We start from the raw sequence: 15731 nt of genomic DNA, 5'->3' as shown, positions 1-15731 counted from the left end.
GCTGTACGTTTCAGAGTGCCACTATATGTACCATATTTACATGACTGTAAGTCAACTCGAATGTAAGTCAAACCCCCCCCCCCCCCCCCCCCATATCACGTGTGACAGGAAAAAAAAAAGAGCATACCCGCGGCTGCATTCTGTAACGAAAATTTATTAGTAGCTGGCATGGTCGCGGGACTACTACTCCTCACTAGTGCTGCCATCGTCATTGCTGCTATGGTCCCGAAGCATGTCGCTGTGCAGCGAAATTCCGCATTTGTATACATAAGTCCACGCCGAAAGCACCCAGCCACACAGAGCCATCAGGGAGGCTCTTTTGACATGTCCGGTTGGCATAAGTTCGTGGTCTTCTGCCGCCAGCCACTCGTACTCACAGCGGAGCAGGTCCTTAAAAGGCGAAGATCCAGGCTTGTCTCATGACCATGTCGCACGTCACTGGCAGGGACCGATCATGCACTTCGGCGTCATACGCCGCAAGCTTGGCCTACAGCTTCGAAAAGCATCCCGACTTCGGCCCACGGAAACCTCTTTGCTAGCCATCACAAGTGAAAATTTTGCTTTGCTGCCGTCGCCACTCTCGCGCTACCCGTTCAGAAACATCGAACTTGCGGCCTGCTGCGCAGTTACTTGTTTCTTCAGCGTAAAGGATGGCAGCCCTCTTCAACGCCGCTGTGAACAAGCGCCGAATGTTTAATGGACTAGGAGCACTCATGACGACTGAGGAAGCACGAAAGTAGCATGTGGCCGGCAGTAAAATCTGGCCTAAAATCGAACGCATGAAACTAAAGAGAGCAGAAACACTCAAGCTGCGAGAGGTGTCTGGTCTTCCATGAACTATCGGTACTCCTCGCAAGTGCCGCTGTTCTGAGGGTGCCGCCGCAAATAGAACGGCGGCTCTTTCATGAACTATTGACAACCCATTGAGAGCTGTGTGCGCTGCAAAACTCTCAAAAATGTTGAAAAACCCTTCCGAAAAGCTAACAAACGCGTGGGATAGCAGAAAGCTACGGGTGGGGCCGTAGAGCAGACGTAAAATTAGAACTACGTTGTAGTAGCTCCCCTGATAACCCGTTGGTCTCATTTTTTTCTTTTTTTCTTCGGTGCCATGTTTTAGTTTTGATTGTAAGCCGACCCCCCCCACTTCAGATTTTCAAATTTTAAGAAAAAGGTCGACTTGCAACCGTGTAAATACGGTATATATGGCGTCCAAACATGTATCCCAGCAATGCTTTCCTTTGAGTAATAGCCACAAATCTCAAAGGCTATGCGTATTGGTACTGCGAGCACCAACAAACGTCATGGCCGCCACATGTCAGACATTACCTTGTGACGCTCGGCGCCCTCCAAGATGCAACACGAAAAAAAGAGAAAAAAAGTGCCGCAGATGGAAAGAGCATAGGTGCGTGGTGACGCCAGCGTCGCCAACATGCTCTCGCGCATTAGCACTCTCCCCATCCACGATGGTGTGGAGTTCAAATTATCGGTGGTGGTGCGAATTTCAGTGTGAATTAGCGGGATGCATTACATATTGCTTTTAATACATTGTTGGGCACACCACGGCGGCTACTTCGAATTATTCGAAATTTTGAATTAACAATCTTTTACAGTACTACAGAAATGAATGCATATTTGAAGTTAGCACAAGAGACTGAACATTATTCTGCAGTTTTATTAAATTTGGGAAAGGTAAATATGTTCGTACGGGTGGCTCATCAGTGATAAGTCCTAAGGTCACACGCGCAGATTAAATTGACGGCTTTTGAAGTGGTGGGAAATAAGTCGCCACATATCCAACACGCTCTGCATACCCATCGGTAGCTAATCGACCAGGTCTTTGCACATGCTTTTGCACATGCTTTTGCACTTCACAATATACAGGCTGCCTTTGTAGCCTTTCCATCTGCCCGCGTTGTGCTAGCATTTTGATTGGTCCTGCCGACCCGGACGAAGCTTGTGCAGTAAAACCTTGTTAAACCGTACCCTCTTAAACAGTAGTTTCGTTTTAAAAGTAGTAAAGTCAAATCCCCGACTCAGTGGCCATTGAACATAATGTGTTTTGTATCCGCATAAACCGTACCAGCTTATTGCATAAGCATCGGTTGAAACATAGTGTTACCACTTTTCGTCGCGCACACACGGCGGTGAGTCGTCTCCATCGGGTGGCCCGACAGAACGAGCCTCAGAGATCGGAACAACGGCCTCCAAACTCCCTGTACGTTTGTGCGTGAAGCCACATCAACATCAACATCAACATCATTTCGACCCCATGCCAGAAAGCGTTATGGCGTTGCGCAAGCGAGGAATCGCGTCATGCCGGAGTTCGGATAAAAAAGACTCCGGGTGCTCAGCATAGAAAAAAAATTAGACGTCGTCTGTGCTATTGAATGTGACACGAAGTCGGCGCTGGCCCGCAACAGGGATCTGCTGTTGACTACGGTGTGTGGCATTTGGAATGTGAAGAAGTTGCTCAGCAGCACTGCTGTGACCGCTAAGACATGTCGGATACAAGGTTCGACTTTTCACCATCGTTGCCTATGTTGCTGCTGAAATGTCGACTAGCGACAGTGATGACGACGACACGGAAAGCGGCAGCACGGGCGATTCAGGCCCAACAGTGGCGGAAGCTGCGCGTTACGTCAGCCTCATGAACGCAATCGTCGCGACGAGAACAGCAGCCTGCAGGGTGCGGTAACATAACTCTATTCCAAACGAAAAGTATTCCAAACTCCGGCACCCGGCAATGAAAAAGGCGCCCCGGGACTTCTGCACCATTACTGCACGAATGCACGGAGAATATGTAACGTCAACGAGGAATTTGCCATGCGAGTGTTTGCCAAGAAGAGGGGGCTGGCTGAAAAGCTGGCACGCAGCTTCAGCAAGTTTGAGGCCGCTGTCGTCGTGCTAGGCCACTGCGGCATAGCACGACGAGCGTTTTGTGGTCCGTGGTCATCAAGTGACATGTGTTCATGTTTGCTTGTGCATGTGCATGTGCGACACCAGGCTTATAATTTTGTTAGTAATTGAATGTTTACGAGGTTATAAGGCTAATAAAACTGCTATCCTTGCTTCGTATAGCTATCTACTAATTTTCAATCACAATCGATGCTTCACCTTTCGGGCGAAACTGTGGCTTTTTTTTTATTCATTGCAACTTTAGTGCATTGGGAGTAAATGTTTGTTTTTCCAAATGAGAGAAACCTGTATGTCTGTGTGAAGAAATGAGGTGCGCGGCACTGTAAAGGGTTCTTTTTGTAGGTCACAGCAAACGGGTGTGCGTTACAATCGAGGGCAGATTTTTTTTTTGTCATGGTAAACGAGGGCGCGTTGCAATTGAAGGTGCATTAAAATATATTAAATACGGTAATCAGTGCTTTTATCATTCCTCCACATTGAAGTGCTCTTGCTGACCAAAGACATGTATAGACATAGAGCAGAGACAGTCTAACATTTCCGAAAAAGGAGTTCACAAGAAGTTTGGGCTCTGCTATTGCTGGCTAAGTTTGTGTGTATTTCACGAGGCTTTGTGCAGTGGAATAACCGGTCAAGATTTGTTCTTTTGAATGGCCTACATATTAATGCTTAGCTACCTTATTGTGGTGCCCTCTGAAAAATTGGAAATAATTGGTGTGCCAAGTAAGGATGGTCGGTCCTGCATAGGACCTTTGCTTCAAGATGTGCCATCTTTCTTCATTATGTTCTACAACTTTTCATGTTTATCGAACTGCATATGAGGCTTGCAGGTTATGCAGTTGACGCATGTGGGGCTTTAATTTTAGCTGCTTGTAATGATTGATTGTTCTTGATTGATTGATTGCTTGATTGTTCTTTGCATTGGTTGCGCTCTCAGACCAACGATCCAGAAAAAGTGAAGAAGGGAAAAGAGGGCAAGCTCAAAGATACAGACGGACGAACTGCGGTGATGCAAGCCAACGGGATAATGCACAACGGTATTGATGACGACAAGGTTTACAAGTAAGTGAGAAACCTGATACGATTGCTCCTATGGTGATGTCGTGATGGCCGTCACTGTAGTGGTGGCCGGTAACTGTGGTTGGTTAGTGGAGTGTTTTAGTTCTCTGAATACTGAAGGAAGCAATGGGGCTGGCTAGCCTTTGGGCCTACACAGGTTAGTTATTTATTTTTGTGAGGAAAGTAGGAACGATAAATAATAAAAGGATCAAGTACTTTTCTCCAGGTTTGTCTCTCAGACAACCTCTAGAAGTGAATCTGGTAGCTGTCGCTAAAAGCCATCGTTTAATGCCATAAAGTCTTACTTATCTTAAGAAGCAACGATGAAGGGAGTTGTCTTGCTTGCACACGAAGTGGAAGAATGTCCCGTTCTTCCCTTTCTCAATGTTTGGAATAAGGTGGCAATGCCATTGTGCCAGCTATTGTGCTGGTAATGTTACTTTCTTTTTCTACTCCACTTACTTCATTCAGGGGATACACTTAGGCACTTCTCTTCGTTTTTACTTATGTAAGGCCTTCACCTTCACTGTGGAGCACGAAAATGTGAGAAAAAAAATTTTGCTGTGCGTCAAGCACATACCCATAGCTGGTACAGTCGAATCTAGTTAATTTGAACACGCCTAATTCGAACTTACGGTTTATTCGAACTGACACTGGTGCCGTCAAAATTATGTGTATTCCAATAGGCGAAAACGCCTGGTCATTCAAACGTGGAAGCATTTGCGGCAGTTAATTTGAACATGCAACACTTCGACAATGCTCTGAGCAGCGCGATAAATCATGCAGCGGTGCCTCCAACCAGCATTGCACTAGCCCCGCAATAGAGGGAAAGCTTAGGAGAGACCTCTTAACGCCGTGTGCGAAGAAAAACCATGGCGGAAATTTCACCCTCTCTCAAGTGGCAAGGTCATCGTTTCTGCGTCGCATCGTCATGCCCCGGTGACACTAGTGGCAAAGCGCACACCGTAGGAGGGATTGGTCCTGGGCCGATCTTTCGCACCTAGCCGCTGCGGCAAGCCAGCCACAAGCGGAGGAGACTGGTGAGAGTGGCCCCTACAGTGATGTAAGTGCGGGAGACTGGTGTCATGTGGACCCGCCTGACCATTCTATTCGTACTTGGTCTGGATCAGCCGGACCGCTTGTTTTGCACTATTGTCTGCTTGAGTCAGCTCTCGCTCACACTTGTTTTGGTTGGCTTGGCTTGGTCTGATTTGCACTTGTTTTTTTACAATGACGAGCCTAAACCGAGATGTCCCAATGGGAAGGTTGTTCGAGACAGTGCGCCATATCGAATTCTGTACGACACGGCAGACTCTGAATACAAGGACGTGAAGTCGACACGCAGTACCCCATTCTCCTTCTCTTTTGAATCCGGCGACGCTACAGCAGAAGGGAGCACACCAATATGATTATGATCAGTGGCAATGACGTCTTCTTGATAAGACATGACTTGCGTTAAGTATGTAGGATGAATGCAAACACAGTGCTGATGTGTCGGCAGACGAAGGAAGAAGCACACAGAGGAAAGCAGAAGTGGAGGCCCACTCTGGCCTTCGCAACTCCTCTGTTTCAGTAACTAGCGCCATCCATCAAGCTGGTGGGAAAGTGAATCCACTTCCCTCTCGCCCTTCCTTGCAACTATGCTCCTCTTGCCCTCCCTCTCAACTCCCTCGTAGCTCCATCATCGATGGTTTCAGCAGGCGCCCGTATCTCCGCCGGCACTGCCAGCCCAGCCCGCACAGTGCCCGTTTAGCCTGCTCCCTGACGTTTCGTTTTCTACCGGTGGCTGGCGTGTGCAGTTCCATGGTCCTTGCTGTGTGAATAAAACTGTTGATAGTCAGACGCTAGTGGTTGTGTTATTCTGTGTGTGTGTCTGCATCCTCCTCTTTCTTATACCCGTGTCACACGGGCGTTTGGAAGACCTTCAAGCCGATAGTCAGTTGACTCAGCGGTCAAGTTCGAGCTGCTACACGGATGGTTTTGAAGGCCGCCGAGTCAATAGTCTTATCGAGTCAACGGAGCACCTTACAACTCTATCGAAATCTCGATGGCCTTTGAGCAACCGAAACGGAAACAGTGCGAACATGCCCTCTCGTTCACAGTGTGCTCGTACTATCGATTAGAAAGAACAAATCAAACCAAAATGCTCTAAATATACTATATACGAGCTTTATTATTTATTCAATAAGGTATTTTTGACATGTGATATTGCGAACTGCACATACTCTCGACAACAGCGACATGCAGCGGCGGCCGCAGTTTCGCTGCTCAACAACTTAAAAACTAAACATATATGTATGGCAATGTATAAACATTTCTTTAAATTTATAAACAAACATAAAAGAAATTATAGTGCTTTTAAGTGGTTTTAATGTTGCTAACTTTTTGTGACATGAAAAGGAAAGTAAAGATCCGCAGCGCCACACAATTTTACGAGAAACGCCTGAACCACTCAACGGCCTTTCGAAAGTGCCGTGTAGCAGCGCGACAACTCCTTTGAGTCGATAGAGTTGTGGCATTTTGAAGGCCGTTGACTGGAAGGCCTTCCAAATGTGCCCGTGTGACACAGGTATCAGCCTATTCACTCAGCGGTCTTGGAAGCTGGCTGTGTAGTGGTGCTTGTCATTGTTGAGTTGATAGACGGTTGCGACATACCATGTGCGAGCTTGAAAAATTAAGCAATGCACCCAAGGCATCTGAAACTTTGGTGGTCACAGTTATGCATTAGTCTCCTCAAAAGAAATTTTTGTTATTATTTTTACTACTAATTTGAAGAAAGTGCTATTCATAGAATATCTTTATGTAGATTTCCAATGTGTCATTGGTTTTTGTGTAGCTACAATATTATGTCCTACTCAATGACAACAAAAAATTATAACACTTAATTCTTTTTTTGCAATCCCATGAAATATAACCCTGCACATTCGCAACTACAGTAAAACCTCATTAAACCGTACCCGCTTAAACAGTAGTTACGTTTAAAAGTAGTAAAGTCAAATCCCTGACTCGGCGGCCATAGAACATAATGTGTTTTGTATCCGTATAAACCGTAAAAGCTTATTGCGTACGTATGGGTTAACACATAGTGTTTCCACTTTTCATCGTGCAAACGCGGCGGTGCTTTGTCTCCATCGGGTGGTCGGGCAGAACAGGCCTTAGAGAATTAAACAGCCTCCAAGCGCCCTGTGCCTTTGCACGTGAAGCCACATCAACATCATTTCGGTGCCGTCCCAGAGAGCGTTGGGGCGTCATGTAAGCAAGGACTCGCGTCATGCCGAAGCTCAGACGCCGGATGCTCAGCATAGAAGAAAAATTAGGACATCGTTCATGCTGTCGAACGTGACACGAAGAAGTCGGCGCTGGCATGCAACATGGGTCTACTGTTGACTATGGTATGTGGCATTTGGAATGTGAAGAAGTTGCTCAGCAGCGCTGCTGCGACTGCGAAGAGATGCGGGCTGCGAGGTGGTTCGACTTTTCGCCATCGTTGCCTCTGTTTTGCCGAAGTGTAGCCCAGCAACAGTAATAAGGATGACACGGAAACCGACAGCACGGGCGATTCAGGCCCGACAGTGGCAGAAGCTGCGCGTTATGTCAGCCTCACGAATGCAATTGTCGCGACGAGAACAGCACCTTGCAATGAAAAGGTGCCCCGCGCACAGAGAGTATGCAACACCAATGAGGAATCTGCCATGCGATTGTTTGCCAAGAAGAGGGGGCTGCCTGAAAAGCTGGCTCACAGCTTCAGCAAGTTTGAGGCCGCTGTCGTCGCTGCTAGGCTGTGGTGGCATCAAACGAAAATAACACGTTTGTCGCGCGAAGTAAATAAATACTGCATGTTTTTTCCCTTTTCATCACACTCTCTCCGGGTTCTGTCGCGTGGTTAGTGCCGCGGGGCACGGGCATGCAGGGACGGACCGATATGTACAGCCACTTGCTTAGACGAAAAGGGAATGGCCCTCCTTTATTGGGCTCGAACATATATAGAGACAAACACACACAGGTCACAGGGGGCGCCATGCTCTGGTGGCAGCCTAACCAACAGGGCTGAACTGTGGGCGATCTCATGCTATTTCGGCTAAGCAGTACTCCGTTTAGTACCTACTTTTTCCGAGCTCCGGCCAACTACTGTTTAACGAGGTTTCACTGTACTTCCAAGAAATAGTGCAATTTCAAGTTAATATGTGTGTTTGACACATATTGAAAAGTATGTGTGCCAAATTTATGTTGAATAAGATAATTGTAAGTGCACAAGGTTATTCTCATGTGTAAAACATTTAGTGTACTAATGTTTTTTTTTCATAGTTCCAGTAATTGTACATGCTGTTTTGATAGATATCGGCTCTTTGCAGTTTACAACGAGGTAAATAAGCTACAGCACATTTGTACACAAGAAACTGCCCACGAAGATAACTATATTTTGCCGTTGTGTAGGACATTACTAAAGAAATGTAGCAACTCCATAAAATTTAATAACATTCGAAATCTACATAAAAAACTTAATGAATGGTAGTATTTTCAAATATTTAGTGCAAAAAATAATAAAAAAAAGTTTATTGTGTAGCATCTCCCCCTAAGGGACGTCGTTTTGGGTAAGTCGAATAATCGAGGAAGTCCCAGGATATCATTTCTGATAAATCGGTAGGTGGCTTAGTCCACTGGCCGTTTTATCTGCCTATTGTCAGGTGCTGCGATTCTAGTTGGCTGATGACAGCATTATGTAAATGGCATTATGTGTATTAAAGGAAGCAGTCAAAGTATGGCAGTGTACCCTGTCCATAGTTTTTTTTTTTCTTTGTGATGGGAAAAGTGTCTGGTATTTGACTCGGTATTCAAAGCGGGTATTCCAAGTTACTTGTACATTTATATTTTGCTGCAGTGAAGTGAAGGTGCACCTCTCATTTTCTCTTTTGACAGCCCTGTGGGTTACAGAGGCGGAGGTAGCAGCCGGCAAGCTTCCCCTAGTGAGGACAAGGGTGACAAGCTGTCCAAGGCACCTTTAGAGGCCCTGGTCATGGGTCCTGGTGGTGGAGGGCCACAGCTGGAGCCACACTTTGAGCACCATCCAATGGACCCATTGGGCCCATTTGACTACCCACCGCACGGACTGCTTCCTACCTCCATGGAGTCACCAGGAATGCTTGACTACGCATCACAGGTATGCACACTTGTAAACTCTCCCAAATTCTTCGTCAAGATTACAAATTTAGGCGCATTCTACAATTTTTTGAATTTTGTATCAGATTTTGCGAAAAGACTGCTCGCGTAAAGTTCAGAAGTGTGCTAAGAAGTGTGCCACTGTCGGCCACAGGATTGCAATACACTAGAATGTTGATAGTACTAAACTTTTGGGACTGCACTATAAATTTGTGCAGACCAAAATATGTATCATAAGGAGTGATGCGGCAATGAAATGGCTGACTTACTGAAAGTTTCTGATCTTCTAATGAATTTTCATCTGCAATCCTATGACCTTCTTTTATCTCATAACGAAATATTTGGAAGAAATATGCGGCAGAATTCAAGTCGGGGCGGTGTGACAAGGATCAATCTGGCAACAGGAATGCAACTACCACGCTGGGGCCTTCTCATTGGCTCCTCCGGGAATCCTGCGGCAGCTAAATTGTTTTTATCACCTGCCGAGGTGCAAAAGGCAGTTTCCAACATTAGAAATTTAGCACATGAGCGAATGAACTTGGGCTAGGATTTCCGAAAAATTTGTATCAGGCGTGATCATATCGCTGAGATTATACAGTATAATGCATACAAAAAGGGGGGGCGGGGAAGAAATTGTGAATGTTCTGCAGTTCCTTCGTTCTTGGCTCTTCTCTGGCCCCTGCATCAGTGACTACTGATACTACAGAAACGCTGTTAATTCAGAAAGTGGCTTTGAGCGTGCAGAACATACGAATCAGTTCCCACTCTCGTGTAACTGGGCAAGTACGAAACACATTCAGCACAGACCCGCAAATCACACAGCGATGAGTCTCGCACCACTGCCTTTGTGTGGGTGTTGGATAAGGGGGGTCTCCCCACCAAGTTCAGATGTCACATGCGGTGGTTTTGTCAAATTCAAATTAATGTAAAGATCTGTCCAAACTTGACGGCACCGAACCTCTGGTGCGACATACCATGCTCAGCGCCACTCATTGAAGGGATCTCCTCCATGCTCTCTTGTAGAACACGTCTCTGATTGGGAGGCCTTTCATGTTCTTGAACCAGAGTGGTTACCTGCACTTGCCAATAACGAACAGCCAGTTTTACACGAGCCATCCATATGCGCAGTGAGCAATACGGAGCACCCTCGTCGTTTTTCCTGTATCATGTACTTCCCTTTCTGATTCAATCTCTTGTTTGACATCATCTGCTAAAACAGTGCTGTGTGAAATTTGTCGGCAGCAAATATTTCCAACGACATGAGAAGCGATTGCATCTCTGTTAGAAGCACACTTGTAGGGGCGCGACTCAGTGCAGTGTTGTTCGATATGTATGCATCGTACATTGCCTGGATCTTCAAGAGGACTTTACAACTGTTTGATATAGACAGTAATTCTAAACAGTCAATCTCGGATAGCTGGACAGGGCTATCTCCCATTGCCATGTGGCAGGGTGTATTATGGGTGCCGGCTTTCGTGCACTTGTGTGTGCTCATACCATGTCGCAGAGCATTGCACATTCATCGCAGTGTGGGTGTTTATAAGAATACAGCACAGGGTGTAAGGCGTAGTACAGACTAGAGTGGGGATGTAGTTTTTGTAGTTTCCATATTACGGCTTCCTTTGCTTACACTGACAATCATCATCATGGTCTCTGCACAATTTTAGTAATATGCCGTGACTAAAACTGACACCTAGCAGCATCTTCAGGATTGAGTGACAGATGCAATTTTGTATTTGTGCACCCATAGTTAAACCCCATCAATCGATCTGCAAGCTGTTGGCGTGCATTGGCATGCTAGAAACATGAAAAATTATTACTTTACAGAGAGTGAGGGAGTTTATGTGAGGTATCTTGTCTCTTCTTTACAGCTGTACCAGCAACACCAGCAGCAACAGCAACACCAGACACAGCACCAGCAGCAGCAACAGCAGCAGCAGCAACATACCCAGAGAGGTCAACACGGAGGCCCCATGGCGCTGGTACCAGGTGCCCAGTACTCCTTAGGCCAAGGGCAGCAGCAAGGTGGTGCGCTAGGTGTCCCACCTCCTACGGCACCCACTCCTTCACCCTTTGCTCCCCCCTCCACACCGTACCTGCTCAACCAGGACCCCTACGGAGCACCACCCCATCCTCTGGGCATCGTCACAGGTTGGTACATATTAACTTGACTACAGTGAGCACTCGCTAAAACGAACTCTGTTAACACTTTCGGGAGTGACCCATAAGCCATCGATCATATATGATCGACGGTTTTGCGCGCTCAGCCACGTTCAAATTTTCACTCGCTTGGACAAGTAGCCCCATCTAGGAGGTCGTCGGGAACTAGACTCTCGGTTTCGGCATAGTTTCTTTCGTTTTCCAGCTGGTGGCGATACGTGAGAAAGCATTTTCTAAAGTGTGGCGGCTGCAGACACAGTGGAAAATGGCGTTGTGCTCGCGTCCGGTTGCTCAAAGAGACCGCCGTCAATCGCGCCATTCCGCTGCTTTGGCAACGGATTTTTTTGATGAACCGAGCAGCAAAGAGTCTGAAGATGACTTCGGCAGCTCCAATTTCATTTCGGACTCTGATTCAGGCGATGACGAGCCGTGGACTTCATCTAGTAGCCGAAGGAGTAGGTGAACGGGCTCGCTATATGTTCTCATTATTTTATCTTTACTTGGTAGGATGTCAACAAGCTACGGTAATGATCTGCTGCCGCTAGCGCAGAAGCGGATAGAGTTTTCGCCGAGACGGGAACCTGGCGTGTACTTGGACGCAGATGTGGGTGTGGTGCTCAGAAGCGGATCAAAAAAATTCCTGACTGCTCTCGACTTCTTTCTTCTGTTTTTCTCGATGAACGTGATCGAAACCATTTGCGAAAACGCAACAAGTATGCTTGGACTCGCATTTTGGAAAAACCAACACATGCTAGTTCCGGCGGATCTTGGGAGTGAAATGCTGAAGTTCATCGGACTCATTATTTACACGGGTGTTGTGAAGGTTCCTCGGCTGAAGTTGTATTGAAACATAGGAAATCTGTACGGTGGTCTGCTCCCACCACGGATCATGCGGTGATGCCGGTTTATAGCTCTCCTTGCAATGTTGCATGTTGTAGACTTGGACGATGTCACTCAAAATTCAAGATGAAAGCTCCAGTACATGTGGTGGCTCCTGCAGCACATGAACGAAGTGTCGGGGAATCTTTTCCAGCCACATCACGATTTTTCCGTGGGTGAGCCCATGGTGAAATCGAAAGGGCGGTCAGGCATCCGACAGTACATCAAAGATGAAGTAACAAAATGGGGCTACAAGCTGTGGGTCCTAGTTGACCCTGGCACCGGATATACTGTGCAGTTTAGTGTGTATACCGGTAAGCGTGAGCAGCCAGGGCCCCCATGGGTTGGCTTTCAATGTAGTTTGCCAGCTGTGTCACAAATACCTTGATCAGGGCTACAGGATCTATATGGACAATTTTTACACTTCTACGCGCCTGTTTAGTCTTCTCAGCCGAAAAACATTGGCTTGCGGAACCACACGCAAGGATCGCCGAGGATTTCCTGCCGAACTGAATGATGCACGGTGGGGAAAAAAAGTTCGACGCGGCGACATTCGATGGTTGCGCAATCGGAACATCCTGTACATTCAGTGGAAAGACTGGCGTGTTGTCAACATGATGAGCACGGTTCATACTGCAAATGACACGGTCACCGCCAAAAGAAGGGAAAGAAGGCAAGACTTCTGGACTCTGATATCCGTAACAAAGCCTATTGCTGACCATGATTATAAAAATTGGAGGACGCTTAAGCTTCGCCTTCAAGAGTGGAACGCGACAGCGTTCCCGTCGACCCGCCAAGGGGTATTGGGCTACGGCACAGCGACTACGCGCCCCGCATCGGACGCGGTGAGCGTCGAGCAACGCAGCGTTCGGCGCGACAACGAAATGTGCGCCTCAGCAAGCGACGCACGCCTGAGCCTTAGAAACAGCTCGTTTCGATGGTAACACCGCGTTCACTAGAGGCGCTTTTGTACCGCTTTGAAGCATCGAACTCGTGGCTCAGTGGTAACGTCTCCGTCTCGCACTCCGGAGACCCTGGTTCGATTCCCACCCAGCCCATCTTGGAAGTTGCTTTTTATTTATGAAGTGCCTGCCGTGATTTATCGCTCACGGCCAACGCCGCGGACGCCGACACCGACGACACCGGCTTTTCTGCGACACGAGTTCCTTAACGCTATCGCGTTAATAGTGGCATGCTAGGCGTATATAAATCGGATCAAATGATTGGCTATTATAATGTTCCAATAAGAAGCGTATGGTGGTGAAAGACTGTTCTTCCACTACGTCAATATTGCATGTGTGAACAGTTTCATACTCTTCCAAGCTCACCGCACATTGCACCCAGAGATTCCTGAGCTGGCACGCACTGCTGGGTGCCAGCTTTTAGAGAAGAGCTCGTTCAGCAGTTTCTGAATCTTGATGGTGCCAAGCAAGCACACACGCCTCCATCGCCTGTCGCAAAACATGCACTCAACAAGCCGGGAAAAGTGGCAAAACGCAGAAACTGCAAACTGTGCTATGAGCAGAAGAAAATTGAGCTCAAAACGAATGTCTTTTGCAGCGCATACCAAGTTCACTTGTGTTTTACGACTGCACGGAACTGTTTTGTCGAGTGGCACAAGAACCGTGGGACCTGAGTGGCTGACCACTGGTGCCAGAGTTCACAAAAAAAAAGACAGTTGTAGAAACGCGTGCCAATTTTTGCAATCGAGAAACGAGGCATTGTAGTACATTTTGTATATCTTGTATCTTTTTATTATATTTTTTCACTTGTATATTCATGACTTTTCCAACTTTTTTATGTTGTTCTCTCAGCAAATCTTGCATTTGACATTTTTTTCTAAATATTATATATCACTTTAGGTCTTAATCTTTCTTTGTGCATGAAAGACTATCTAATTAGCTACATTTTGATATACGTTACAGCAATATAGCGCAATGACTATTTGTAATAAAACATAATTTTTGACACCTATCAGAATGCCTGTTTTTTTCCGCGGTCCCGAAAGAGTTAACGGGGGACGCGGCAATTAAATTAGTGAAATTGTCAAAATTTGATTTTCTGATTTATTTATTTATTTATTTATTTTTGCGGTCCACGGACCTTTATTTACCTCATAGGGAAATATTATAACAAAATACATCGTAGAAATCAAGAAAACAGCACTTTTGTAGAGTGCTGTCATCGAAAATAGCAAAAAAATCGCGCTTCGGAAGGCCCCATCGCACCACGGATCGCCTAGCTATCCATTGACGCAGCGCCGCCAACTTGGTAACATCGTAAAAAGGAGAGATCGACGCTCAAGATAGCCGCAGCAATGCATTTCTCTACCGAAAAATAAAGCAGCAAGCGAAAAAAAGCAAATGCGGCATTGCGATTGCGCGTAGCAGTCACGTGAGGCACGAGGCGCGTTCCTGTTAGCTGTTGTAAATTTGATTTGCTGACGAACCTCTCTCGTGCGCATTTGCTCAGCAGCGAGCTGCGCATTCTTATCAATCTGATTGGCGATCGTGGCAGCTTACACAGATTTTCTGCAGTAAGCCCCAAATGTTTGCTTGACATCATCTCGTGTAATGTCTCAACAAGAGACCTTTGAGGAAATAAATGAATAAATGAATGAAGTTCCGAATGGCCCACGTGTACGGAAGACCACGAAAGGTGTAGAAAAGAGGGAGAAAACTACTCGTAGAAGCGGATGCCGCCGAGCTTGTTAACAAGGCATGACCAGCGGACGTCTGTGACTGGGAAAGTGCACCTGCATGCGCTGCTAACGATGCAATCACAGAACACCTATGCGACCACGAGCGACGGTGAAGGCACGACCGCGAGTGATGGTGACGTTATGTCCACGTGTAATTGTGACATGCGGATGTAAAGGTATTCATAAACCTACATTTAATTAAGGGGCGACGTGGCTTTAAAAATCAACTTCCTTATTTCTTCTTTGATTTTGATAAAAATTGGCACAAACGTTTAGAATGTCTCCCTGATGCTTCCATAAAAGTTTCAGAGCGATATCTTGAGAACATCTTATTCAATTTTATTGAGCAGAATTTTTCTCCCTCTAACTTTCTGGAGAGCATGGGGAACAAAAAAAAAACGTGATAGAAGGCTTGTTAAGTATTCACTGCATAGCTAAATGCGTGCTGAAGCTCTTGACATTCTTGCATTCTTTTTTTCCGCAACACAAATTTTTTTGAGTGCCATATTTTATGTTACCTTCGCATCAAGCACACTTTCGGGGTAGACAAATAGCCATATCGTAAACTTACAAAGGGTCAAGATAAGAAAGCGAGAATGTCATGACCTGCACTGTAGCCCAAGGAATGTGACAAAAAAAAAAAACGAGTCAAAATATGTTAAGGGGGGAGGCTACCCTGGAGACCGAACTTTCTTATTTTTTAAGATATCCAGATGAAACTTTCAGGGTACGTTCACACCACTGAACTATGAGGAAGTGCAAAGTTTCATGAAGATATGTTTATTAGTTCCAGAGTTATTGAGGTCTAACTAGGTGATTTATGTATATGCCTGAGGAAGAGCCTGGAGAAATGCCAGGACAT

The 15731-nt window shown here is 46.2% G+C and overlaps 1 protein-coding gene across 4 annotated transcripts in view; it reads left to right on the top strand.

Annotated features, from left to right (window-relative positions):
* Window positions 1–15731, top strand: part of LOC142579307 (pumilio homolog 1-like) — a 101431-nt gene that overhangs the window by 15768 nt on the left and 69932 nt on the right. For all 4 annotated transcript variants that reach the window (XM_075689371.1, XM_075689370.1, XM_075689373.1 and 1 more), the window contains 3 exons: window positions 3851–3975; window positions 8890–9130; window positions 11001–11280. In XM_075689371.1, the coding sequence (XP_075545486.1) occupies window positions 3851–3975; window positions 8890–9130; window positions 11001–11280 (646 nt within the window). The remainder of the gene's footprint in view (window positions 1–3850; window positions 3976–8889; window positions 9131–11000; window positions 11281–15731) is intronic.

The sequence above is a fragment of the Dermacentor variabilis genome, chromosome 4, assembly GCF_050947875.1.
Source record: "Dermacentor variabilis isolate Ectoservices chromosome 4, ASM5094787v1, whole genome shotgun sequence".
NCBI lineage: Eukaryota > Metazoa > Arthropoda > Arachnida > Ixodida > Ixodidae > Dermacentor > Dermacentor variabilis.
This window is presented reverse-complemented; position numbering and strand designations above follow the sequence as displayed.